Here is a 25,861-nt window from a genome sequence, read left to right on the forward strand (position 1 = left end):
GCCTACCTACCTTGCTTCCTTCCTTCCTTCCTTCCTTCCTTCCTTCCTTCCTTCCTTCCTTCCTTCCTTCCTTCCTTCCTTCCTTCTTTCCTTTTCCTTATCTTCCACTTTAGAATCAATAGTATATATTGATTCCAAGGCAAAAGAGTGGTAAAAGTTAGGCAATAGGGGTTAAGTGTCTTGCCGAGGGTCAAACAGCAAGGAAGTGTCTATGGCCAGATTTGAACCTAGGTCTTTCCCAACACTAGGCCTGGATTTCTATCTACTGAGCCATCTCACAGCCTCCCATCATACTTCTTTCTAAACAAGTTTTGGAGCATATTTTACATTAAAGCAGGTTAATAGGGAAATAATAAGTATAGCTAGCATTTATGTAGTACTTACTATGTGCCAGTCACTGTACTAAGTGCTTTACAAATATCTCATTATCCTTACCAGAACCCTGGTAGATAGGTCCAATTTTTATCTCCATTTTACAGATGAGGAAACTGAGGAACAGAGAAGTTAAGTGATTTGCCCAAGGTCACAAAGTTAGTAAGTGTCTAAAGTTAGATTTGAATTCAAGTCTTCTCAATTCCATGCCCAGAACTCTACTATGCCACCTAGCTGCATTCATTGGTACAGATCAAAAAAAAGAAAAGAAACTCCCAACACAGTTAAAACATCTCTATAAGTGAACAAACCCATGCATGTATACACATATTCATATAGAGAAAAACTAATTAACAGGGGAATGAGAAGTTCTACCTATTTTTAAGGATCTAAAATCCATGACTCAACTTTCCTGCCTTTGAAAATACAAATGATTGAACATATTTGAGCCTTCCCCCCTTTCTTTTGATAACTTGGTATCTTAGAGTCATTCTAAAGGACTTTAACTATAGGAAATATAGGAGATTGGACTGGATGTATGCTGATCTTGGGATAAAGCTTAGAAACTGCTTTTTGGAAAAAAAATCTTGACACAAACTTATTTTATTGTTATTTGTTTTATTTTCATTGAAGTGGAACATAGTAAAAATAGGTCCTTGGGTGATTTTTTTTTTGGCAGATCTTAGCTGAATTCAATTTTTCAGCTGAATTAGTTGAGATTTTTACAATGTATAACTGGTTGGAACTAGAGTAATATAGGAATTCAGACAACTGTGTGTTTGTAATATTCTGAGCTTTGAATATTTTCCATTTGAACTCATGGTCTAGAACAAATAATCCTATGAAGCAAGGCAAGTGTAAACCTTATGGTCCATCTATGTCTTTTTTTGCGTATTGCAGCATAGGAGTCATGAGAACAAACTCGGGCAATGGGATCTGGTTACATTTTATCCTGGTTGATCAAGTGATGTGTTTTGGGGCCACCTATCATTGCCCCAGTGGACTCCTACAACCATTTAATTATTCAAAACTAAAAACGAGATCATCCAAATCAGATAAAATGATAGTCATCATATGACGTTAAGTCCCTTTAATATCGATCACCACCATAATCTTGTTGCCAAGTTGTACAAACTCCCTTCCAATAAATATATTCCCGCACCCCAATCATCAGAAGCTTACGCTATGATATTGAAGCAATCCTTGTTTGACAATTGTTCTTCAAGCAGAAGTCTTAAGGAATGTTGGATATGAATAATGTACATGGAATTGGTCACTGAGAGATCCACCAGTATAACTACCCTAAAAAGAAATACAACCTTTAAAAGGAGAACTGAATCTCTCAGCTAATGTTTATTTTGTTCCATTTTACTATTTAAAGTTTTTTCCAAGAAGAATTTTGTGAGCTGAGCTAAGTACTGTTTGAAATCTCTACCATTTGAAACCAATAAAGGTATGGCCAGAATATTAGAGAAGGTAGCCTGAGAAGGGCATCTCATCTCTTCCTCCAGAAGCCTCAAAATATGGAGCACTGGACTGGAGTAGTTATAGCATGGTCATACCCTGAGGCATGAGAATGGGGTAAGATGACCTCCATTTCCTTGGTTCAAAGCCCCTAGGAGTCAATGATCTTGCAACTAAAATTCATTATAGGGGAAACGATAATGATAAAAATAATAATAGCTAGAATTTATAAGGTGTGTTAAGGTTTGCAAAAGCACTTTGCAAATATTATCTCATTTTATCCTTACAATAATTCCAGGAGATAGGTGCTATTATAATCTGTTTTACAGATAAGTAAACTAAGGAAGACAGAAACAAGTAGGGCTTAGAGAAGGCAATTTGTGACATTAATATATGCACCCTTCTTCCCCACCCTCAACCTTCTCATCTTCTTACCTACAGTTTATCTTTTTTTTTTTTCCTTTTCAGATTTTCCCCTTCTTTCTCCTCCCCTAACTATACCTTAGGCTTACTGTTCTGTGGAGGAGTGCTTAAACTTACTATGGATTTTCAGGACTAGAGAAGTCCTTTTCTCCTTGGTCTAGATCAGAGATTCTTGACTTTTTGTGTGTCCGTTGTGTCTATTTTTTCCCCATACAAGTTCATGGTCCCCTGAAATCTATCTATGGAGTGGAGGTTAAGAACTCCTGACAAAGTTGTGGATTACCACCAATACCATCACTAATGAAGTTTAATGAAGACTCACCATGCACGAGGTGTTGTAGAGTAGAAACATAATGAAAGAGTCAGGGAACCACAGAGGAGAAAATACCTTTTTTCACAGACTGTGCCCCAGATTCTCCTGCTAGAGATGGAAAGCCACTCAATCCGCCTCTCATATATCTGTATGGTATTGTTGAGCTGCTTCTACAAATCCACAGATGGAACAGACTTAATGGACAATTGTTTCCAAGGGAAGGCAAACCAAGAGATTTGGAGGAAGGGAAAAATATTGTGGTAAGGTTAAGGAGACTCCCCTGATCAAGTTTCAGGAATTGTGCTACTGTTCTACTAAAACAAAATCCCATTAGGGTAAGAGAGTAAACATTAGGTGGCCCAGTGGATAGAGTGCTGACTCTGGAGTCAGGAAGACCTGAATTCAAATCAAGCCCTACATATTTACTAGCTATATGATCTTGAGTAAGTTATGTTAAGAAAATCTCCAGCTGCTTCAGTTTTCTCATTTATAAAAATGGAAATGGTAATAAAGACTACCTCCATTTTAACAACCTGAAGGTAGGTGCTATTATTATCCCCTTTTTTACAGATGAGGAAACTGAGGCAGATGGAGGATAACTAACTCACCCAGGGTCATACAGTCCATAAGTATCTGAAACTTGATTTGAATATAGGTCTTCCTGACTTTAGGAGCAGTAATCTATGCATTGCATCACCTACATGAGAGTGTGGGGTAAATTGGCCTTGAGTTAAAAGTTGGCATCACAGACCAGATGGCTAAAAAGCATTTACTGGGAAGCCCCTGGTCCCTAAATGCAATTGGTGAAAACAATTTGGGGGATTCTATGTACAAGGCAATGAGATTATTTACTTATGGGATTTCTACCAGTTCTTTCTGTTCCTCCTATATCTACTTTCTCCCACTCTTCCCACAATGTGTGTGTGTGTGTGTGTGTGTGTGTGTGTGTGTGTGTGTGTGTGTGTGTGTGGCCAAAAGCCAATCACTGACCTGATAGTCATACAGAAGGGGTAGGTCTACTGGTATATTCTTTACGGTTCCATCATACCATTCGAACTGCATCATCACCTTCTGTAGTCAAGGGAACAGTATAAGGAAATGAGGCGAAGTCTTACTTGTGTTTTGGCTTCTGGTTATCATGATGAGAAGTGGGAAAATGAAATGTAGCCACATTTAAGGTTATAGCAACCACTACCATGTCCTCATCTTTCTTAGGATCAACAGGAAAGGGGGACTTGGAAGACAGGTGGATAAAATGTATAAGATCTAGCTATCAAAAAGAGTACTCTTTATGGATGCTTTTCTATGTATTTAAGGAACATACAGAGTGAGGAGTACAACATCCTCTATAAAATAGGTTTGTTAGATTTAGAGTTGGAAGGAAACTTAGAGGTCATATTAGTCCAATTTTCTTCTATTACTGATAAGAAAACTGAGGCACAAACAGATCAAAGTCTCACAGATATAGAAGCAGAATCAAGATTTGAACTCATACTCTCTACCAGTTGCAATATTATTTCCATTAATATATTGCAGTTGTCTTGAATTACCTCATGGAGAGTTGATGGTACCGTTTTTTGGAGAATGGGCACAAATTCTTCTACAGGAAAGAATGCATTAGGAGCCAAAATCTGGAAAAGAGTTAACTTCTTGGCTGTAAAAGACAGTAAAGTTCAGGGCATTTTTTTTTTACCAAGGCATAATGGCATTTAATTATTTGTGTCCACTCCTTGAGAAAAATACCTTTCAATCCATTTGACTTCAGCCAGTCTTCAGAGGTTCTGGTCAAGAAGTTTGGGATTTTAATTTTGAGGGGGCCCTCATGCTTTGGAGGCTTGGGTAAGAAGCTGGATATGGGCAATTTTGTAAACTCGGCAGAGATCTAAAATGAGCATAAAAATATCATAAAGATATTCAATTTTAGAGCTAGGAAGGACTTAAAAAATTCAAGAGTCCTCAACATTGTATTGGTTTCTATCAGTAGACCTAGAAATCTTATTTGGTTAATCTCAAAGCTAACTACCACTCAACCAACCCTCTCCATGTCACCTTCTTTGGGGTCTGCTAAAATCTCCAATGAGAAGTCAAGTGCACTCATGAGCTCCTATTTCCATAGCCTATACAATGGCTTTGTCAGTAATTTCTTTATTCCCTTCATTACCATCACTGATATTTATAATGGAAAGAGTGAATGCATGAAAAAGGAACATAAAGACTTGTTCATTTACCATGCTCTTCAAAAAAATCAATTTAAAAATTCAATCATATTTTATAAAATTTAAATTTTGCTAAAATTAAAATTAATAAAAAATTAAATGTATTTATTATATTCAATTTTATTTTTGGTTCTAAATTTTCTCCTTCCCTTCTCCCTTACCCATTGAAAAGGCAAAAAATAGAAGTAGAATTTATTACAAATCTATAGTCAGGCAAAACAAATTCTGCATTAGACATGTTCTAAAAAGAAAAAAATAGACTTCATTGTGCTCTCTATCTGGAAACAAATAGCATGTTTTATCATGAGTCCTTGGAATTGTGGTGGTTCATTTTGTCAATCAGTTACCAAGTCTTTCAAAATTGAATCTCTTTATAACATTGTTGTTACTATATAAAGTGTTCTCCTAGTTCAATTCACTTTACTCTCTATTAGTTCATCCAAGTCTTCCCAGGTTTTTCTGAAACTATCCCCTTCCTCATTTCATATAGCACAATAGTGTTTCTTTGCATTCATATACCATAATTTGTTCAGCCATTCCCCAGTTTGATGGATGTCGCTTCAGTTTCTAATTCTTTGCTATCACAAAAAGAATTGCTATAAATTTTTTTTTTCATATGGGCCCTTTTCCTATTTTTTTTTATCTTTTTGGGGTATAGACCCAATAGTGGTATTACTGGGTCAAAGAGTATGTACAATTTAGTTAACTCTTGGGGTATAGTTTCAAATTGTTTTCCAGAATGCTTGGATTAGTTTGCAGCTCTACCAGTAGAATATTATCTAGTATATCTATTTTCCCACATCACTTCCAGAATTTGCCATTTTTTCATTTTTTTTTCAATTTTTTTGCTATGCTTTTTGTATCATGACAAAATGTAGATGATTATATAATAATTACTTCCAAGGTTAGAACAGGTGCCATCATAGCTCCAACCTACTTAGAATCAGCAGCAAAGAGGGGGAAGGGAGAACTTCTGACCAGCCCCTTAATTTTAAAGATAAAGAAGCTAAAAGTCAAAGAACATAACTGACTTGACTATGAAAATACAGTTGAAGGTCAAGCCTGAAACCCAAGTTTCCAGTGTTATTTCACCTTCTACCATGCCTTTGTTCATTTTTGCTCCAGTATTTTTGTTGTTGTACAGTTATTTCAGTCCTGTCTGACTCTTTATGACCACATTTGGGGTTTTCTTGACAAAGATCCTAGAGTGGTTTGCCATTTCCTTCTCCAGTTCATTTTTACATATGAGGAAACTGAGGCAAACAGTGTTAGGTAACTTACTCAGGGCAACAGAGCTAGGAAGTATCCTGAGGCTGGATTGGAACTCAGGAAGATGAGTCTTCTTGTCTTCAGACCTGGCATTCTAGGCAATGTGCCACCTAGCTATCCTACAAGCTCTAATATATAGAGGAAGTACTCTATAGCTTCCTTCTTTTTTTTTAAACTCTTAACTTCTGTCTTAGAATCAATACTGTGTATTGATTTCAAAGTAGAAAAGCAGTAAGGGTTAGGCAATGGGGGTTAAGTGACTTGTCCAGGGCCACATAACTAGGAGGTGTCTAAGGTTAGATTGTATGTTATCCATTCTCAATCTTGCCTTGTCAACAGCTGTATTTTCTATTAAGCCAAATTGACATGCAACATTTATTGTGCCCATTATTATGAAATGAAGAAGAGGGTTTTTAATGCTCTACCTAACATTAAGCTCTAGAAAAAGACTGACTTATTAAGTTGTTTCCAAGTTCCTATTAATTATATCCATAAGGCAGTGGAGTTATTCTAAATGTGGCAGGAGAATAGAAGAATTATCTTCACAGCATCTCATAGTCACATAATCAACCCGCCTCTCTGGAAGTGATCTGGGGAACAGAGAACACTTGCAGTTCTCTCCTTAGGGAAGTGAAAATGACCAAAAGTGGTGAAACCATTTTCAGCCTCCCTGGGGCACATAGAAAAGGGAAAATGAAGTAAGTAAAAGAATCAAGCTTGACTGTTTTGGTGGAGGAGAGCTGATTTTGTTTCCATGGGAACCAGATTCAGGGAGCTTTGGGTCCACATCAGATGACAGAGACTTGTTCAACTTCTGATATACAAACTACCTATTGGGAGTAATCCTGTCAGTTTGGCCTTCCCTCCTGTAGATACTTAGATAATAAAAAAGCAAAATAATTTTTTAGAGGCTCTCTCTATATTCTTTCTGGATGGTAGATTAAAATATTCCATGAAGTGCCAAAAGCTTTCTTGGCAAAGGTTGAATATGTGTGTGTGTGTGTGTGTGTGTATTGGCATATATATATGTATATATATATATATATTGGCAAGAAGGTAAATAAACATAGGTCAAGGAGGCTCAGTACTTACTTCCCGTGCCATGCTGGTGAATGCTTCACAAGTCCTGCTCTGGTACATCTCTTTGATGGTGCCAAGAATATTATTAGCCTGCTGAATCTCTTTAAGGATCTTGACTATATCACTATTGGCAGAATTCTGATCCTAAGCAGGAATAAAACAAAAATTCAGGTTAAAGGTAAATGTTACAGCTGGTCAAGATTCACTTAAGGAATGAACAATTAGCAAAGAGTAAGTGCGACTCAAGTTCTTTGTGTTTCTACTTCTATTCTTGAAACTGTGTTATTTAAAGTAAAGCTTTAGGCAGGGTTTTACTACAGGAAAGTGCTGATTAAATTTGATTCCTTAGTGTGAAATGTAAGATTTGTGATGTTAAAACATATCTGTAAAATCTATATACATTTATTAGTGGTCACCAATTACTGGTCATTAAAACATGAACCAGTAATCTAAACAATAACTATTCAATTTATTTAAATTTTGATATAGGATAATATATAAACTTGTTAATTGTTCTTCTTTGGTATTGGAATTGATGGTATTTGACTTTTATTGTTATATGTTATATTATCTTTATTATATAAATGCCTTTGACAATGATTAGTTCAACACTGTTGTTTTGTCATCTAATCAACAAGCATCACATCCAATGGGGATGAATTAGAAGCCTTCCCAATAAGATCAGGAGTGAAACAAGGATGCCCATTATCACCTCTATTATTTAACATTGTACTAGAAACACTAGCACTAGCAATTAGAGAAGAAAAAGAAATTGAAGGTATTAAAATAGGCAATGAGGAGACCAAGCTATCACTCTTTGCAGATGCCATTATGGTTTCCTTAAAAAATCCTAGAGAATCAACTAAAAAGCTAGAGGAAATAATCAACAACTTTAGCAAAGTTGCAGGATACAGAATAAATGCACATAAATCATCACCATTTCTATATATTTCCAACACATCCCAGCAGCAAGAGTTAGAAAGAGGAATACCATTTAAAATCACCCTGGGCAATATAAAATACTTAGGAATCTATCTACCAAAACAAACACAGGAATTATATGAAAACAACTACAAAACACTTTCCAAACAAATAAAACTGGATCTCAACAATTGGAAAGCCATTAATTGTTCATGGGTAGGACGAGCTAACATAATAAAAATGACCATTGTACCCAAATTAATTTACCTATTTAGCTCCATACCTATCAAATTACCAAAAAACTTCTTTACTGAATTAGGAAAAACTATAACAAATTTCATTTGGAATAACAAAAGATCAAGAATATCAAGGAAAATAATGAAAAAAATGTGAAGAAGGGGGCCTAGCAGTACCAGATACTAAACTATATTATAAAGCAGCAGTCATCAAAACAATATGGTACTGGCTAAGAGACAGAAGGGAGGATCAGTGGAACAGACTTGGGGTTAATGACATCAGCAAGACAGTCTATGATAAACCCAAAGAGCCCAACTTTTGGGACATGAATCCACTATTTGACAAAAACTGCTGGGAAATTTGGAAAACAATATGGGAGAGATTAAGTCTAGATCAACATCTCACACGCTACACCAAGATAAATTCAGAATGGGTGAACGACTTGAATATAAAGAGGGAAATTATAAACAAGTTAAGTGAACACAGAATAGTTTACTTGTCAGATCTGTGGGAAATGGAAGACTTTAAAACCAAGCAAGAGTTAGAGAAAATTACAAAATGTAAATTAAATGGTTTGATTATATTAAACTAAAAAGCTTTTGTACAAACAAAAACAATGTAGTCAAAATCAGAATGGAAATAACAAATTGGGAAAAAATCTTTATAATGAAAAACTCTGACAGGGGTTTAATTACTCAAATATACAAGGAGTTAAACCAATTGTATAAAAAATCAAGCCATTCCCCAATTGATAAATGGGCAAGAGACATGAATAGGCAATCTTCAGGTAAAGAAATCAAAAGTATCAATAAGCACATGAGAAAGTGTTCTAAATCTCTAATAATTAGAGAAATGCAAATCAAAACAACTCTGAGGTATCACCTCACACCTAGCAGATTGGCTAAAATGAAAGAAGGGGAGAGTAATGAATGTTGGAGGGGATGTGGCAAAATCGAGAAAGCAATGACACAGGACCGCTCTGAGGGATTTATGGTAAAGAACACTACCCACATTCAGAGGAAGAACTGCAGGAGAGGAAACATATAAGAAAAACAACTGCTTGAACACATGGGTTGAGGCGGACATGATTGGGGATGTAGACTCTAAACTACCACACCAATGCAACTATCAACAATTTGGAAATAGGTTTTGATCAATGACACATGTTAAAACCAGTGGAAATGTGCTTCGGCCATGGGTGGGGGGAGAGCGGGGGGATGAAGGGAAAAGTAGGAGCATGAATCATGTAACCATGTTAAAAATGATTATTAATAAATGTTTAAAAAATTTAAAAAAAAAGAATATCAAAAAAATGTGAAGGAAGGTAGCCTAGCAGTACCAGATCTTAAACTATACTATAAAGCAGTGGTCATCAAAACAATATGGCATTGGCTAAGAGACAGAAGGGAGGATCAGTGGAATAGACTTGGGGTAAGTGACGTCAGCAAGACAATTTATGATAAACCCAAAGAGCCCAGCTTTTGGGACAAAAATCCACTATTTGACAAAACTTCTGGGAAAATTGGAAAACAATATGGGAGAGATTAGGTTTAGATCAACATCTCACATCCTACACCAAGATAAATTCAGAACAGGTGAATGTCTTGAATATAAAGAAGGAAACTATAAGTAAATTAAGTGAATACAAAATAGTATACCTGTCAGATTCCTGGGAAAGGAAAGATTTTAAAACCTAGCAAGAGTTAGAGAAAATTACAAAATATAAAATAAATAATTTTGAGTACATTAAATTAAAAAGTTTTTGCACAAACAAACCAATGCAACCAAAATTAGAAGGGAATCAATAAATTGGGAAAAAAATATTTATAACAAAAAACTCTGACAGGGGTCTAATTACTAAAATATATAAGGAGCTAAGTCAATTGTACAAAAAAGCAAGCCATTCCCCAATTGATAAATGGGCAAGGGATATGAATAGGCAATTTTCAGATAAAGAAATCAGAACTATTAATAAGCACATGAGAAAGTGTTCTAAATCTCTTATAATTAGAGAAATGCAAATCAAAACAACTCTGAGGTACCACCCCACACCTAGCAGATTGGCTAACATGACAGCAAAGGAAAGTGGCGAATTTTAGAGGGGATGTGGAAAATTGGGACATTGATGCATTGTTGGTGGAGTTGTGAATTGATCCAACCATTCTGGATGGCAATTTGGAACTTTGCCCAAAAGGCTTTAAAAGACTGTCTTCCCTTTGATCCACTGCTGGGTTTATACCACAAAGAGATCATAAAGAAAAAGATGTGCAAAAATATTTATAGCCATACTCTTTGTAGTGGCAAAACTCTGGAAAACAAGAGTATGCCCTTCAGTTGGGTAATGGCTGAATTTGCTGGTGATGGAATACTACTGTGCTCAAAGGAATAATGAACTGGGGGAATTCCATGAGAACTGGAATGACCTCCAGGAATTGATGCAGAGTGAAAGAAGCAGAACCAGGAGAACACTGTACAGAGAGACAGATACACTATGGTAAAATAGAATGTAATGGACTCCTGTACTAGCAGCAATGCAATGATCCAGGACAATTCTGGGGGATTTATGGAAAAGAACGCTATCCACATTCAGAGGAAGAACTATGGCAGTAGAAACACAGAAGAAAAGCAACTGCTTGAACACATGGGTTGATCCGGATATGAATTTGGATGTAGACTCTAAACAACCATCCTAGTGCAATTATCAATAATATGGAAATAGGTCTTGATTGATGACACATGTAAAAACCAGTGGAAATGCGCATTGGCTGTGGTGGTGTTGGGGAGTGGGTGTGGTTGGAGGGGAGAGTAAGAACATGAATCATGTAACCATGGAAAAATTTTCTAAAAATTAAAATTAAAAAAGAAAGAAAACAAATACAACATACCCCAGATGTGGTCATCCAGCTTTCATTTGATATACCTGTGAAGGGATACCTTCTACCCTCATGAGGTAGACCATTTCACTTTGGGATTATCCTAATTGTTATGAAGTTTTTCCATAACTCAGGCCCAAGTTTTTCTCTTTGCTAGTTCCCTTCATCAATTCTAGTTTTGCTTTTTTGAAACAAGCAAGACAAACCTATTCTTTCTTCCATATGCAAAACATTAAAATGCTTCAGTGCAGCTACCATATCTCCCTTAAGTCTTTTCTTCTTCAGTCTAACCATCCTTCAATTGAGCTTCATATGGCATGAACCTGAGGCCTTTCTATAGTCTGGTTACCCTCATTGATTTCCAATTTTATCAATATTTTCCCTAAAATATGATGTCTAGAACTGAACATAATACTTCACATACAGTCTGGCTGGGACAGAATAAAGAGATACTATCACATCTCTAGTCTTATATACTATGTTTCTCTTAAAATGCAACCCAAATTTGCTTTAGGTTTTCTTTTCTTCTTTCTTTCTTTCTTTCTTTCTTTCTTTCTTTCTTTCTTTCTTTCTTTTTCTTTCTTTCTTTCTCTATCATATAACACTAGTAAAACTTATATAGAGTCCATAGCCCACTAAGGTCTTTGATTTTTTTTTTTAAACAATTCCCTGGATCCTGAAAGTGATTTCCTATTCATCCATATCTCTTGTTTTTCTCTGGAAAATTTGAAATAAGGTTTATTTATAGATTTAGAAAAAAATTGACAAAAATAGAACATTCCTTTTAATGTTAAAAACATTAGAAAGCATAAGGATAGGAAACTGAGGGGTTATCCATCACTTGGGGAATGGATGAACAAGTTTTAGTCTATTATTGTAATGGAATACTATTGAGCTATTAAAAATGATGAGCAGGATGAGTTCAGAAAAAACTTGGAAGCCTTATATGAACTGATGCAAAGTAAAGTGAACAGAACCAGGAGAACAATGCATACAATAGCAAAAATATTATATAATGATCAACTGTGAAGGACTAGATCATTATAAACAAAGCAAGTTTCCATGGTAACCACAAGGGATTTGTGATTAAAATGTTATCAACAGCCAAAGAAGAAACTGTTGGAGTCTTGAGTGCAGATCAAAAAATGCCATCTTTCACTTTATTTCTTTCATGAGATTTTTATTGTATGTGTGATATGTGTCTTCTATCATGACATGAGAAATATGGAGATATGTATTGCATGAAAGTACTAGTATAGCCTATATCAGACTATTTATTGCCTTGCAGGGGAGAAAGGAGGGAAAGAGAAAATCTGAATCTTAAAATGTCAGAAAACAATTGTCAAAATTTTTTTCTGCATATTCCTGGAAAAAAAGGATCAATCCTGACCCTTTTCCCCAGAATGTATAGTCTAGTAAATATACATTTTGTATGTATTATATGTTTGTACTGGAATACATAGAATTTAAATAGTATCTCTCTAAAGCAGAGAGGTAGTATTATCTATAACATAGAAACAGTAAAGGTCTTTCCAGTTTAAGGAGGGTAAGAGTAAGATTGTTTATTGTTTCTATTAATATTTGATACAGTTTTAAAAATGCTAGCTAATGCAATGACAGGAAAAGGAAACAGAGGCAATAAGCTTAGGCAAAGGAGAAACAAAATTGGAGGCTTTTAAATTAGTCTAGATGAGAAGAAATGAGGGTTCTGAATTAGGATAGGAAAAGGGGGAATAGAAGAAGGGGATGAATGAAAGAGACATTTCAGAGGTAGACTTTTTATGACTTGGCAATTGATTGGATGTTTGGAGGTGCGGGAAGAATAAAAGTTAATTAAAGTTAAGAGCAGGAGTGTTCGGGAACGATTCCATCAACAGAAACAGAGAAATTGGGGGGAAGGAGAGATTTTGAGGGAATGATAAGCAATTAGATTTTGGCTATTGTGAGTTTCAGGTGCTATTGGGACTTTTAGGTAGCAATAACTAGAAATATGGTTCTGGATATTGGGATAGAGATTGAGGATAGATATAAATTGGGGATCCATCAACATAGTTATCTTCGCTCCAGATCATCTTCTTGCCCTACCTATACACTGGACTCTTTTTACAAGAAGCCATGCCCTGGGAACCTAATCCCTTTTAGTTCCAATTCCTGTCTCATGGTCTGCACTATCCTGATGGGAGAGTGTTTTACATGGCCCACTATTTCCAACCAGTTCTGGTCGTGTTCCACTTTATACCCTGGCTGTCTTCTTGCCATAAGCTCTGTTGCCATGCATTTACTCCAACCCCTCTTTCTAGCTCATAGATTTGATAACCATTTGATAATCAATACTGACATTGTTCCTATAAAAGATGTGTCAATTTATTCCTCTATAATGACTCCACTAATCATTCCTGTAATTTTCCACACCACTCTTCCCATAGACTCTGTGTATTTGTGGGAGACTGCACCCTAGGTTTAGGAGGAATTTCTCGTAGTTACATGGGTTATTCCCCCACAAAAAATGCATAGAGTTCATGGAAGAGTGGGCTCAACTTTAGAATGCAATGGTAGAAAAGCACATGTGTAGGTTACATGTGCTGCAAAGGCAACTCATAACTGTTGGTACTATAGGGACTGGAGGTCTTTTCTCTCTCTAGAGTCTAAACTCAGAACTAATCCTTTCCACAGCTCAACTCTCAAATGCCAGAATTAGCTTTCTTTTGAGTCCATAGTAGGCTCTCTTTTCTGTTGTCAAAGATCACACTCTTTAAGTGATGGCCTCTGTGTCTTTTTGTCTGTCTGCTACATCAATTGTGTCTGAAGTACTCTTGTACTGACAAACTCACAAATTATTTGGTGGCATGTCTCCTTCTGGGAAAGTCACTGTTAGACACCATGACCAAAATTTGAAAAAAAACTCTCCTCTCCTGAAGGGCTCTTTTCCACAAAGGACTCAGTAACTTGGGACTCCCCGAGGCTTCCCAGGGTGTAGCTATTTAAAGCTTCCAGAGGGTATGGCTAATTTGTGAGCCCAGCCAATAGTGTTTTTCCCCTCCTTCTCAGAGAGGGGTTCATACTTTGTAAAGGGATCACTGGATATAGCCAACATTTTATGGTTTATTTAACTTCTGCTTACCACATTAAAACTTTATTATCCATAGGGGCAGCTGGGTAGCTCAGTGGAGTGAGAGTCAGGCCTAGAGACAGGAGGTCCTAGGTTCAAACCCGGCCTCAGCCACTTCCCAGCTGTGTGACCCTGGGCAAGTCACTTGACCCCCATTGCCCACCCTTACCACTCTTCCACCTATGAGACAATACACTGAAGTACAAGGGTTTAAAAAAATAAATAAAGTAATTCTTTAAAAAAAAAAAAAACTTTATTATCCATGACTAAATCCTATGACTAAGTTAACTGGGTTGAGGGGAGAAGGAATCATATTCCTCCTTCTTCACACATTCATTCATTCATTCATTGGATCATTGAAACCATGGGAACCACCAAGGGAAAGATTGTAGAGAAGGAAGAAAAGAAGGTCATTGATAGAACTTCATCTATGGGCTATCAACATTTAAGGAACTTGAAGAATATTATAAGCCTGCATAAGAGATAGGGAAAGAGCAGGTCCTGGCAAATTAGTGTCACAGAAACTAAGTTTGGTGAGAATTTCTAGGAGAGGGTGACTAGTCAAAAGTAACAAATGGCACAGAGGAGTCGAACACAAAGAGACAGAAAAAAAGTGACAACCTGGATTTAGTGATGAGGCCGTTAATGACTTTGGAGAGAACTGTTTCTGTAGAGTGGTGGTTATGGAAGTCTGATTGTAGAATTTTGATGAATGAGTAGGGGAGGTAATGAAATAGAAGCATTGAGTATAAATTACTCTTATTATTTAAGAAAAAAAAACCCATTTTAAGCATTAATAAGTATCTTTATTTTCTGTCCCTTCCCCAACTGCCAATTCAACAAATAAATTTTAAAAAGGAAAAAAGAAAACTCTGGTAACAAATACGTATAGAGCAGCAAAGTAACATCCTTTAATTCCTGCTTTGGATTCCTCTTTCTAGAAGTTTGGAGTAAAGGGAGATAGGATGATTACTTGTGGGGTGAAAAGGGTAAAGGGAAGGAGTTTTTTGGGATAAAGGATTTTTTAAAAGTATGTTTGTAGGGGCATTTAGGTAGCTCAGTGGATAGAGAGGCAGGCATGGAGACTGGGAGGTCTTGGGTTCAAATCTGACCTTTGACATTTCCTAGCTGTGTGACCCTGGGCAAATCACTAAACCCCCATTGCCTAGCCCTTACTGCTCTTTTGCCTTGGAATTAATACACAGTGTTGGAAGGTAAGGGCTTAAAAACAAACAAACAAACAAACAGATAAATAAATAAATAAATGTTTGTTGAATTGCATTGCCAAGGAGAAGATCCAGTTCTTCCTTTGAGACCAGAGGACAAGAGGAAAGGAAAAGCTTTTGAGGGGTTTGGAGTAACAAAGGGATGGAATTTACAAAGGATGGCTCATTTTTCTCAGTAATTATTTAATTATTTGTAGAAAGTGATTAGAATTGGAGGTGTGAGGAAAGAGAAGATTCGAAATGGTGAATAAAGGAAATCTAATAGACAATCAATGAGACATGAAGAATCTGTGTGGCAGATTCCTTCCAGGGGGGCACTGTAGAATGTAGTCTGATGGGATGTGCATCACTGAGGACCCAGCTGAAGCATAAATTTACTGACATAATTAGTACCAGTTCATGATTTTCTCCCTCAGCTTAGAGTAAAAGCAGCTCAGGAGTAGGACAGAGGAAGCAGAATTATCTGGAGTGAATGTTAGCAGGACAGGGATGAGGTGGTCTTACCTCTGGAGATGGTTTGTAGCTGTGGTAATGGCCTTTAATACTTTCTGCAAAGTTCCTGACAACAGCCTACAGCAATGGTGACAGAAGAGAGCTAATATCAGTCCTGAAGAGAGTAGTAAGAATATCGTGGGGTTTACAACTCCTGGAAAGGTAACTGAATCTGGAGTCAGAAGATCTGAGTTCAAATCCAGCCTCAGATATTTACTAAATTTCTGACTCTTTGGGCAAATAACTTAGCCTCTGTCTGCCTCAGTTTCCTCATTTATAAATTAGAAATAACGGTCTCTCCTCAGTTGTTGTGAAGATTAAGTAAAATATATATAATATATTTGGTAAATCTTAAAGGGCTATATAAATGCTGCTGCTACGACTACTACTTATCCCCTGGAGTTCAAACACTTAACTCCTCAATTAATCTGACTTCCATAAATTCATTGCTTCCCCTTTTATACAAGAATAAAAACTGAGATACAGAGAATCAGCATTAATAATCAAATTGACATTAGAACAAACCAAGTCTCTTGACTCCCCTAAACCAGAGATTAAGTCCAGATCTCTAACCCATAATGACTTTACCAGATTCAGTGAAAAGCTTCCTACCCTTCCAGGCGCTTACCAGGGGCATGTAGTTACTGCATTTATAAGTGATAGTGTGTAGGTCCAGATTCCTTCCCAGGGTGCACTGCAGAATGTAGTCTGATAGAATTTCTGGTGATTGATCTGGGCTGAGGAAAAGGACTCCATTTCAGACAAGACAGGCCATAGAGAGACAATCCCAAAGTAAAGGAGTTACAACAAAATGGTAGGTTAGATTACTTATGCTCTGTGCCTCCTATTTTCTTTCTCCTGAGCTTCCCAGGTAATGGGAACTATACCTAGTTCTCTAGTCTTCAGTGCTGTCTCCTCTTAACATTTTTGGATTAAAATGTCCCAGTGGTCTTTCTCTCACCATTTTACACTGGGAAGCTGCCAAAAGTGTACATTTGAAAACACTAACCACAGGGTGTGATGCCTGACAATCCTAGTGATTCCGGAGCCATCTGAGCATTTAGATTTAAGAATATCCTCTCTACATCAGCTTTTTCTGCTCTGCCCACTTCTTCTCATTTTGTAGACATTTAAGCAATGCTATGTAGAGATATCTTAAAATATATAGGCTGGTGGGCCCAACATTTCTGCCATTAAAATAGTTTTATTATAAAATGAGTTTGTAGAATAAATTCACATAGCATCTTTCAGAGTATCTTATCTAAGGAGATTCCCACAAAATACTTAATCTTCCTCTCTTACTCTAAAACACTATGTTCCTAGCTCTAAGATCCATGTAGCTCATCCTCCAGGAGCCCCCCTACACCTTTGACAAATCCCTTCCTATCAGGCCCACAGGAAAATCAGCATCAAACAGAAAGCAGAGTTGTATAGATTAAAGGAAATCCCAAAGTTTTGTATACCATATCAAGAAAAGACATTGATGTTTCCAAGTAGGAAAAAATGCATTAGGAAGGAAAACCAAAAGTGGGCATGATATATTTTAATTCAAACATGGAACAGACTAGATGATTAGGCTGATGAGGTCATAAGCATGGGGTTTAATTTTTTGGTGGGACAATCCTAATAAGTTAGCTTTTTATAGTTAATGATTTCATCTCTGGTTATAACCATTCACACCACTAATCCCAGGGAGGGGTAGGAGTGAGTATAGATTGTTCAATGGGATCCATCCTTACTTACTATTGGACACCCAACTTAAAGTACATCAGATGGTGGGTCAATAGCTTAATTTCATATCTGAAAGATGGCATAATTTTCCAGTAGGTATACATAGTCTCATGTGAATAGTCAATTGGTTCTTTGCCTCAGTTTACTCAGTCTTATGTTCTTTTAGGAAAAGGGACCTACCAGCTTCCTATGATGACTACCAAGGAATCCAGCTCCCTCTTCATGAAGACTTTTCTCAGGCTTTGGAGCAAATTGCTACCTCCACGGGGCTGTAGCATCTGTACCCACTCCTTGGCTTCCTGGAGGCTGAAAAAAGAACAAAGCTGATTTTACATGATTATACATGAAAAATCTATATCATATTGGTTACCACAGGTAAGGAAGGGAAGGGAGAGAGTGAGAGAATTGTTTTTTTTTTTTTAATGTTGGAAACACTTTTTACAAATACCTGTACAAGTACCTGGGGGGAAAAGAAAGTAAATTTTTCATTCCTACTTATCATTTTGGGAATTCCACTTTGATCTAAGGTATTGAGTTATCTTTCTCCACTTAAAATACTTCCCACAGCCTCTGCTAATGATTTCTCTCAGACTGGGTACTCTCTTTGGATATGCGATATGGACTAACTTTGGACTAGCACAGAACCAAAAACTTATCCCTAAAATGAAGATAAAGATGAAGAAGCATATGATTAAAATGAACTTTATTCAGATATTTGGATTAGATAGTTACTATAGCTTAATTGATACTGAATCTCCTAGGACACCAAGTCTGTTTTAAGAAAGGATCAGAGAAAAGAGTTACAAAAATAGCAGCAGCAGCAGCACAAAAACTAATGAAAAATTTACCTTCTACCCATCCTCAAAAATGTTTAGCTTTTGACTTCCACATTCCCCCAATTTGCTCTCTTTTTTGTTAGCCCTCTCTTATCACCTTTCTCTCCTACTTTCCTATGAGACAAAATAGATTTCTATAGCCAATCAATTGTATATGTTCTTCCATCTTTGAGCCAATTCTAATGAAAGTAAGGTTCAAGTGCTCTTCTCCCTACCTCCCCTATCTTCCCTCCACTGTAAAAGCTCTTTTATGCCTCTTTTATGTGAGATAACTTTCCCCATTCTTTTTCTCCCTTGCCCCAATGCATTCTTCTTTCTCATCCCTTAATTTTATTTTTTCAGATATCATCCCATCATATTCAACATATATCCTTGCCCTCTATCTATGATACTACTTCTAACTGCTCTAATAATGATAAAGTTCTTAGGAGTTACAAGAATTATCTTCCCATGTAGGTATGTAAATAGTTTAACCTTATTGAATGTCTTTTGGTTTCTCTTTTTATGCTTCACATATCTAAGAATCAAGTTTTCATTCAGCTCTGGTCTTTTCATTAGGAATGTCTGAATTTCATTGAATATTCATTTTTGCCTCTTAAGGATTAGGCTCAATTTTGCAGTATAAATGATTTCTGGTTAAAGTCCCAGCTCTGTTGTCCTCTGGAATATATTCCAAGCCCTCCAGTTTTTTTTTTTTTTTTTAATATAGAAGCTGCTAAAACTTGTGTTATCTGACTGTGGCTCCATGATGTTTGAATTGTTTCTTTTTGTCTGTTTGCAATATTTTCTTCTTGACCTGGGAGTTCTGAAATTTGGCTATAATATTTGTAGAAGTTATCTTTTGGGCATCTCTTTCAGGAGGTAATTGGTGGGTTCTTTCAGTTTCTATTTTACCCTCTGTTTTCCTTGATAATTTCTTGAAAGATGATATCTAAGCTTTTTTTTTTTTATCATAGCTATTAGGTAGTCCAATAATTCTTAGATTGTTTCTCCTGGATTTATTTTCTATGCCAGTTGTTTTTCCAATGACATATTTCACATTTTCTACTCTTTCATCTTTTTAACTTTGATTGTTTCTTGGTGTCTCATGAAGTCATTAGCTTTTGCTTGCCCAATTCTAATTTTTAAGGCATGATTTTCTTCGGTGAGCTTTCTGTACTTTTTCATTTGGCCAATTCTACTTTTTAAAAAAAATTTTTTTTAACCCTTACCTTCTGTTTTAGAATCAATACTATATATTGATTCCAAGGCAGAAAAGCAGTAAGGGCTAAGCAATGGGGGTTAAGTGACTTGCCCAGGGTCACATAGCTAGTAAGTATCTGAGACCAGATTTGAACCCAGGACCTCCTATCTCTAGGTCTGGCTCTCAATCCACTGAATCACTCAACTGCTCCTTCCCCATTCTACTTTTTAAAAAAATATTTATTTATTTAGAATATTTTTCCATGGTTACATGATTCTTCCCCCTCTCCTTCCCCCCTCCTGGAGCTGACAGGCAATTCCACTGGGTTATACATGTATCATTGTTCAAAACCTATTTCCATATTATCCATATTTGTAGTAGAGAGATCTTTTAACACCAAAACCCCAATCACATCCTCATCGAACTACATGGTCAATCATATTTTTTTCCCCTGTGTTTCTACTCCCACAGTTCTTTCTCTGAATGTGGATAGCATTCTTTCTCGTAAGTCCCTCAGAATTGTCCTGGATCATTGCATTGCTGCTAGTAGAAAAGTCCATTACATTTGATTGTGCCACAATGTTTCAGTTTTTCTGTATAATGTTCTACTGGTTCTGCTCCTTTCGCTCTGCATCAATTCCTGGAGGTCATTCTAGTTCACATGGAATTCCTCCAGTTCATCATCCTTTCAGCATAATAATATTCCTTCACCATCAGATACCACAATTTGTTCAGCCATTCCCCAATCAATAGACACCCCCTCATTTTCCAATTTTTGCCACCATAAAGAGTGTGGATATAAATATTTTTGTACACATATTTTTCCCTATTATCTCTTTGGGGTACAAACCCAGCAGTGGTATTGCTGGATCGAAGGGCAGATATTTTTTTTTAAAGATATTTATTGAACCTTAAAGTGCTTTAGGAATTAATTGTCTGTTAATTGTCACTGCCATCACCATTGTTATTAACCAGAGTGGACATATACATTGCTGCTTAAAGCTGATAAAGCACTTTTTTTAAAACCCATACCTTCCCTCTTGGAATCAATACTGTGTATTGGCTCCAAAGGCAGAAGAGTGGTAAGGGCTAGGCAATGGGGGTTAAGTGACTTGCCCAGGGTCACACAGCTGGGAAGTATCTGAGACCAGATTTGAACCCAGGACCTCCCATCTCTGGGCCTGGCTCTCAATCCACTGAGATCCCCAGCTACCCCTCCAGGCATTCTTTTAAAGCCTTTTCTGCATAGTTCCAAATTGCCCTCCAGAATGGTTGGACCAATTCACAACTCCACCAGCAGTGTATTAGTGTCCCAATTTTGCCATATCCCCTCCAACATTTATCATTTTCCTTTGCTGTCATATTGGCCAGTATGTTAAGTGTGCCAATTCTACTTTAAAAAAATAAATTCTCTTTTTCTTAATGATTTTTTGTACCTCTTTTACCAATTCACCTATTCTCTTTTTTAAGATATTAATTTCTTCAGTATTTTTTGTGTTTTGGTCTCCTCTGTCAGCAAAATAACTTTCAATGTTGAGTTTCTTTTTTTGTTGTTTGCTTATTTTCCAGTATTTTTCTTTTCTGTTAATTTTAAAAAATGATTAAAGTTGGGCTCTGTTCCTGTAGTGAGGGAAGCACTATTCCAAGCTTCAGATTCTTTGTGCAGCTACCTTCAGAGCTAGATCTGGAGACTTATACATTTTCAGTTCTTCCAAGGCGGAATGATGCAAGGAGAGGTGTATTCAATACTCCCATGGCCTATGCTCTAGTTTGTGAGCAACCACGAACACTCTTTTCTGACTTGGAACTATGACTAATGTCTCTTGATCCCTTGGAGTGGCAAGTCCTGGTATGTGCTAGTACTCCTCTTCATCTTGAGGTTGTGATCCAGGACTGTGACCTGGATCTGTGTAAGGTCAATGAAATAAGAGTCTTGCATCCAGAGCCAGCAAAGGGATCTCTATAACCCTCCTTCTGAGCAGTTGTCCAACCCCTATTACTCTCTGTGGCTGGATGTTCCCAAAGCCTTTGCTGCTGACTCAGGTGCCCCCAATGCCCATTGCTATGGTTGGGCCTATGTTGGCATACTGCCTTGTGCTTCACTTCCAACCTGGTTTAATAGATTTTTTTGTGCCAGCCATCTATGTTTTTTGGGTTGAAAAATTATTTTACCCCATCTTTTTGTAGTGCTTCAGAATTCATTTTCTGGTGTCATATCATAGTTGTCTAGAGGGTGATTTGGTAGAGATCAGGTGGGTCTGTGTACCTTCTCTGCCATTTTGTCTTACAGGAAAACACTAATGTGTCCTATAATTCAGAGTACTGTGAAGATGGGATTAACTCTCCCCTGCCCATTTTTAGATTTAAACACCAGAAGTGTATACACCCCACTTATCCTTAAGTGGGAGAGGTAAATGGATGATGATACTGTGCTGTATGTTTTATGTATGGTAGGAGTTCTTCACATTTTTAATGTTCTAGGTCCTTTGAGTTGACTGGTGAAGATTATGGACTCCTTTTCAAAAACATAAATTTTTTTAAATGCATAAAATAAAATTACATACATTACAAAGGAAATCAATTGTGTTTTAATATTATTCTCAAAATATTAAAAAAAACACATATACAGACTTTCTGAAATTTATCCATTGAAACCTTGGGGATCCATGTACCTCTTGTTAAAACATCTGAGGTAGAGGATTATTATACAGGGTCCTCTTGGTTTTAGATGTCTTAAAGATAAGGCAGACATCAACATTGGACCAGGTACATACAGAGTGACTGTAAAATGCTCATTAACAAATACTGGGGGGTGGGGGGGGGTGTTGCACTTATGCACATGCAAAGAAATGTGTCAACAGATGGAGAAAACTGTCTTCCATCTAGGGCAAAGGTTCTTAATTTGGAGACTGTGAATTCATTTAAAAAAATATTTTGAAAACTACATTTCAATAGAATTTATTTCCTTTGTAATTCTATGTTCTTCATTTTATGCATTTAAAGCCTTCTTCTGAGAAGGGGTCCATAGGATTTATCAGACTACCAAATGGTACTCTGAAAAAAAAGGTTAAGATTTCTTTTTATTTTTGCATGACTTCACATGTATAATCAAAATCAAATTGCTTCCTGATTTAGTGAGAGGAGGGAGGAGGAAGAGAATATGGAAATCAAATTTTAAAAAAAGAAATATTCAAAAAATTTACATGTAATTGGGAAACATTTAATGAAATAAAAATATTTTTTAAAAAAGATTTCTTGTTCTAGGGTTATTGTATTTGGAATATGCTCTGGGTTCAGAGGTCCTAGCCATTCCAGTCATTGCAGGATTTTGGCTCCTGACTTCCCATCTAGTATGCTTCTTGCTTCCCATCTCAAATGAGATGAGTTTGGAGGGCCTTCCCACCTCAACTCACATTACATCCACTGAAGTATGGAAGCACTCCGATCATCCTGCCTTCCTTGGTCCTTCCTGTTCTGATTATTTTATATGTCACCACCATTAGAGGCAGAACTCACGTGGACTTATTGACCTTCACTGGATTTGGCCAGAGAGCTGAGGGCTGGGTGCCGAAAGAGACAAGGTACAAGTGTTCTTTTTTGCTCAGCTGGTCATCTATTAGATTCTGCAGTACAAAAGGAAATAATAAAACCCAAGAATATAAGAATTGGAAGGGACCTGATAAGTTGTCTAGTCCAATCTCCCACCCACAGGCAGAGAAATAAAAAATGTCCATCCTTTTTGGCATGCTGTTAAAAAAAAAAAAAGGCTGCCTTGGAATTCAAGGTATTCAAACTCTACTGGGCTCTAACTTCAATTATGCCTCTTATTAGCCTATGAGTTTTTTTTGTTTGTTTGTTTTTGAGCAGGGACTATATTTTACTTTTCTTTGTTTCCTAATTACATAATCCCAGTGCCTGGCACATAGTAGGTGCTTAATAAATGTTTGTTGACTAACTTACTCACAAGAGTATTAGAGTTTAGAAGGTACCATAGATGTCATCCAACCCAAAGTCACATGGCATGTGAGCAGTTCATCTACAAAATCCCTAACTGAGATTTATTCAGCCATTGCTTGAATACTTCCAGAAGTTCATTACCTCACAAGGTAACCCATTTCATTTTTAGGCAGATCTGTCAGGAAAATCTTCCTTCTCCTGAGTTGAAATCTGTTTCTCTGTAACTTCCACCAACTGGTCCTAGTTTTGCCCTCTGGAGCCAAATAGAACAAGCCTTACTTGTGAGGGAATGGATCTGGTTCAATCTGAATCCATCTGGGCACTGCATCTTTTTTGTAATGTGTGAAACTGAAACTCTAAAAATTCACTGCTTTAAGGCATCTAGATTACTCACTGTCAGAGAAAGAACATCATCTTCTTTTAAACTGGGAAGATTCACAAAGAAAAAAAGATCAGGCTGTCTAATGACAATGACCCCATAAGCCTTTGTGGATCTCCAGTGGTGTTCCCTTTAATTTATTTAAGTTGTGAGGAGAGAGATGACCATGATCCAGGTAAAAAACACTTAAATATAATAAAAGAAATAATAGTAATTCTATTCATTGTATTTCCATGGTGAGGAATAGACTGGTGACTTGGGGTGCTATTTCAATAGCTGCTGGGGGTGTGTGTATAATTTTTAATCCTGTTCTCCAATGGCCTAGGGCTGTGATAGCAAATCTATAGCATGCATGCCAGAGGGGGGCACTCAGAGCCCTCTCTGTGGGCATGCGCCAGAATTTGTTACTAGAAAGCCAGAGGGACATGGGGCCAGGCTGCTCCCCTCCCCCTTTCCACATGTACCTGAGGATATTTCTCACATCACCTGCCCCTCTAAAAGGTTTGCCATTACTGGTTATGGGGATAGAATATCACAAGGTTTTTTTCTGGCAACCAGACAGCTCATGCTGTCAACTCTTCCACCTATATGTCCATTCGCTCCTATTCCTCATTGCAAAAAGTTCTGTCCTAGACATTAATTTCCTTTGATGTACTTTGTTCCTCCTTGAATTTGACTTGTTAGGAATATCCTCAGAGAAAAGGTGAGGGACACAGATATTAGGTTAGGATCCCAATAGGTGGGGCTCATGGTATCTCAGAAAGAAGTGGGCTAGGATCTTCCTAGAATCCAAGCCTATGCACCAAATGTGGCCTGTTCTGACCCTCCGATATGACCAGTTTGAGATTTAGGAAACTTTTTTAAAAAATCTAATTAGCACACTTCCCAGCTGTGTGACCCTGGGCAAGTCTACTTGACCCCCATTGCCCACCTTTACTACTCTTCCACCTATGAGCCAATACACAGAAGTTAAGGGTTAAAAAAAATCTAATTAGCATACCTTAGAGCAGTGCTTCCCAAAGTGGGTGCTACCACCCCCTGGTGGGTGTTGCAGCGATCCAGGAAAGTGGTGATGGCCACAGGTGCATTTGGGATTTCGAATGTTTTAACTTTTTTTGTATTACATTCTATTTTGAGTTCAATAAATAATTTCATAATTTCCAGGGGGCGCTAAGTAATATTTTTTTCTGGAAAGGGGGTGGTAGGCCAAAAAAGTTTGGGAACCACTGGTAATGAGTAAAGTTTATGTATAACTGACTCAAAAATGTCATATCAGTAGTCATATAACAATTAGTAATAGAAAATAAGAGCATTTGGGTTGGAGCAGGAAGTCCTAAATTTGAATCCTAATTCAGATACTTGCTAGCCATGTGACCCTAGGCAAGTCACTTAACTTTTCCTAGTCTCAGTTTCCTCATTTGTAAAATGAGGATTAAGACTGCATTTATCTCATAGGATTGTGGTAAGAAATCAAGTGAGCTAACAGATGTAAAGTACTTTACAAACTTTAAAGGACTATTATAGATGTTAGCTATTATTATTAATATGAATGCTAGTTATTGCTGTTATATAATAAAAAAATACCTCCTTCTTTCCTTCCTCTCTTCCTTCCTGTCTCTTTCTCTCTTTCTTTCTCTCTTTTTCTTCCTTCCTTCCTTCCTTCCTTCCTTCCTTCCTTCCTTCCTTCCTTCCTTCCTTCCTTCCTTTCTTTCTTTCTTTCTTTCTTTCTTTCTTTCTTTCTTTCTTTCTTTCTTTCTTTCTTTCTTCCTTCCTTCCTTCC

The 25,861-nt window shown here is 37.0% G+C and overlaps 1 protein-coding gene across 1 annotated transcript in view; it reads right to left on the reverse strand.

Annotated features, from left to right (window-relative positions):
- VWA3A (von Willebrand factor A domain containing 3A) overlaps positions 1 to 25,861 on the reverse strand; it is a 78,856-nt gene that overhangs the window by 28,597 nt on the left and 24,398 nt on the right. Inside the window, exons 7-16 of the mRNA XM_044657451.1 lie at positions 23,262 to 23,368; positions 17,907 to 18,032; positions 16,624 to 16,732; positions 16,008 to 16,073; positions 7,150 to 7,281; positions 4,316 to 4,454; positions 4,123 to 4,226; positions 3,563 to 3,643; positions 2,582 to 2,742; positions 1,555 to 1,674 (exon numbers count right to left, since the gene is read on the reverse strand). Of these exons, the coding sequence (XP_044513386.1) occupies positions 1,555 to 1,674; positions 2,582 to 2,742; positions 3,563 to 3,643; positions 4,123 to 4,226; positions 4,316 to 4,454; positions 7,150 to 7,281; positions 16,008 to 16,073; positions 16,624 to 16,732; positions 17,907 to 18,032; positions 23,262 to 23,368 (1,145 nt within the window). The remainder of the gene's footprint in view (positions 1 to 1,554; positions 1,675 to 2,581; positions 2,743 to 3,562; positions 3,644 to 4,122; positions 4,227 to 4,315; positions 4,455 to 7,149; positions 7,282 to 16,007; positions 16,074 to 16,623; positions 16,733 to 17,906; positions 18,033 to 23,261; positions 23,369 to 25,861) is intronic.

The sequence above is a fragment of the Gracilinanus agilis genome, chromosome 1 (assembly GCF_016433145.1).
Source record: "Gracilinanus agilis isolate LMUSP501 chromosome 1, AgileGrace, whole genome shotgun sequence".
NCBI classification, from domain to species: Eukaryota; Metazoa; Chordata; class Mammalia; order Didelphimorphia; family Didelphidae; genus Gracilinanus; species Gracilinanus agilis.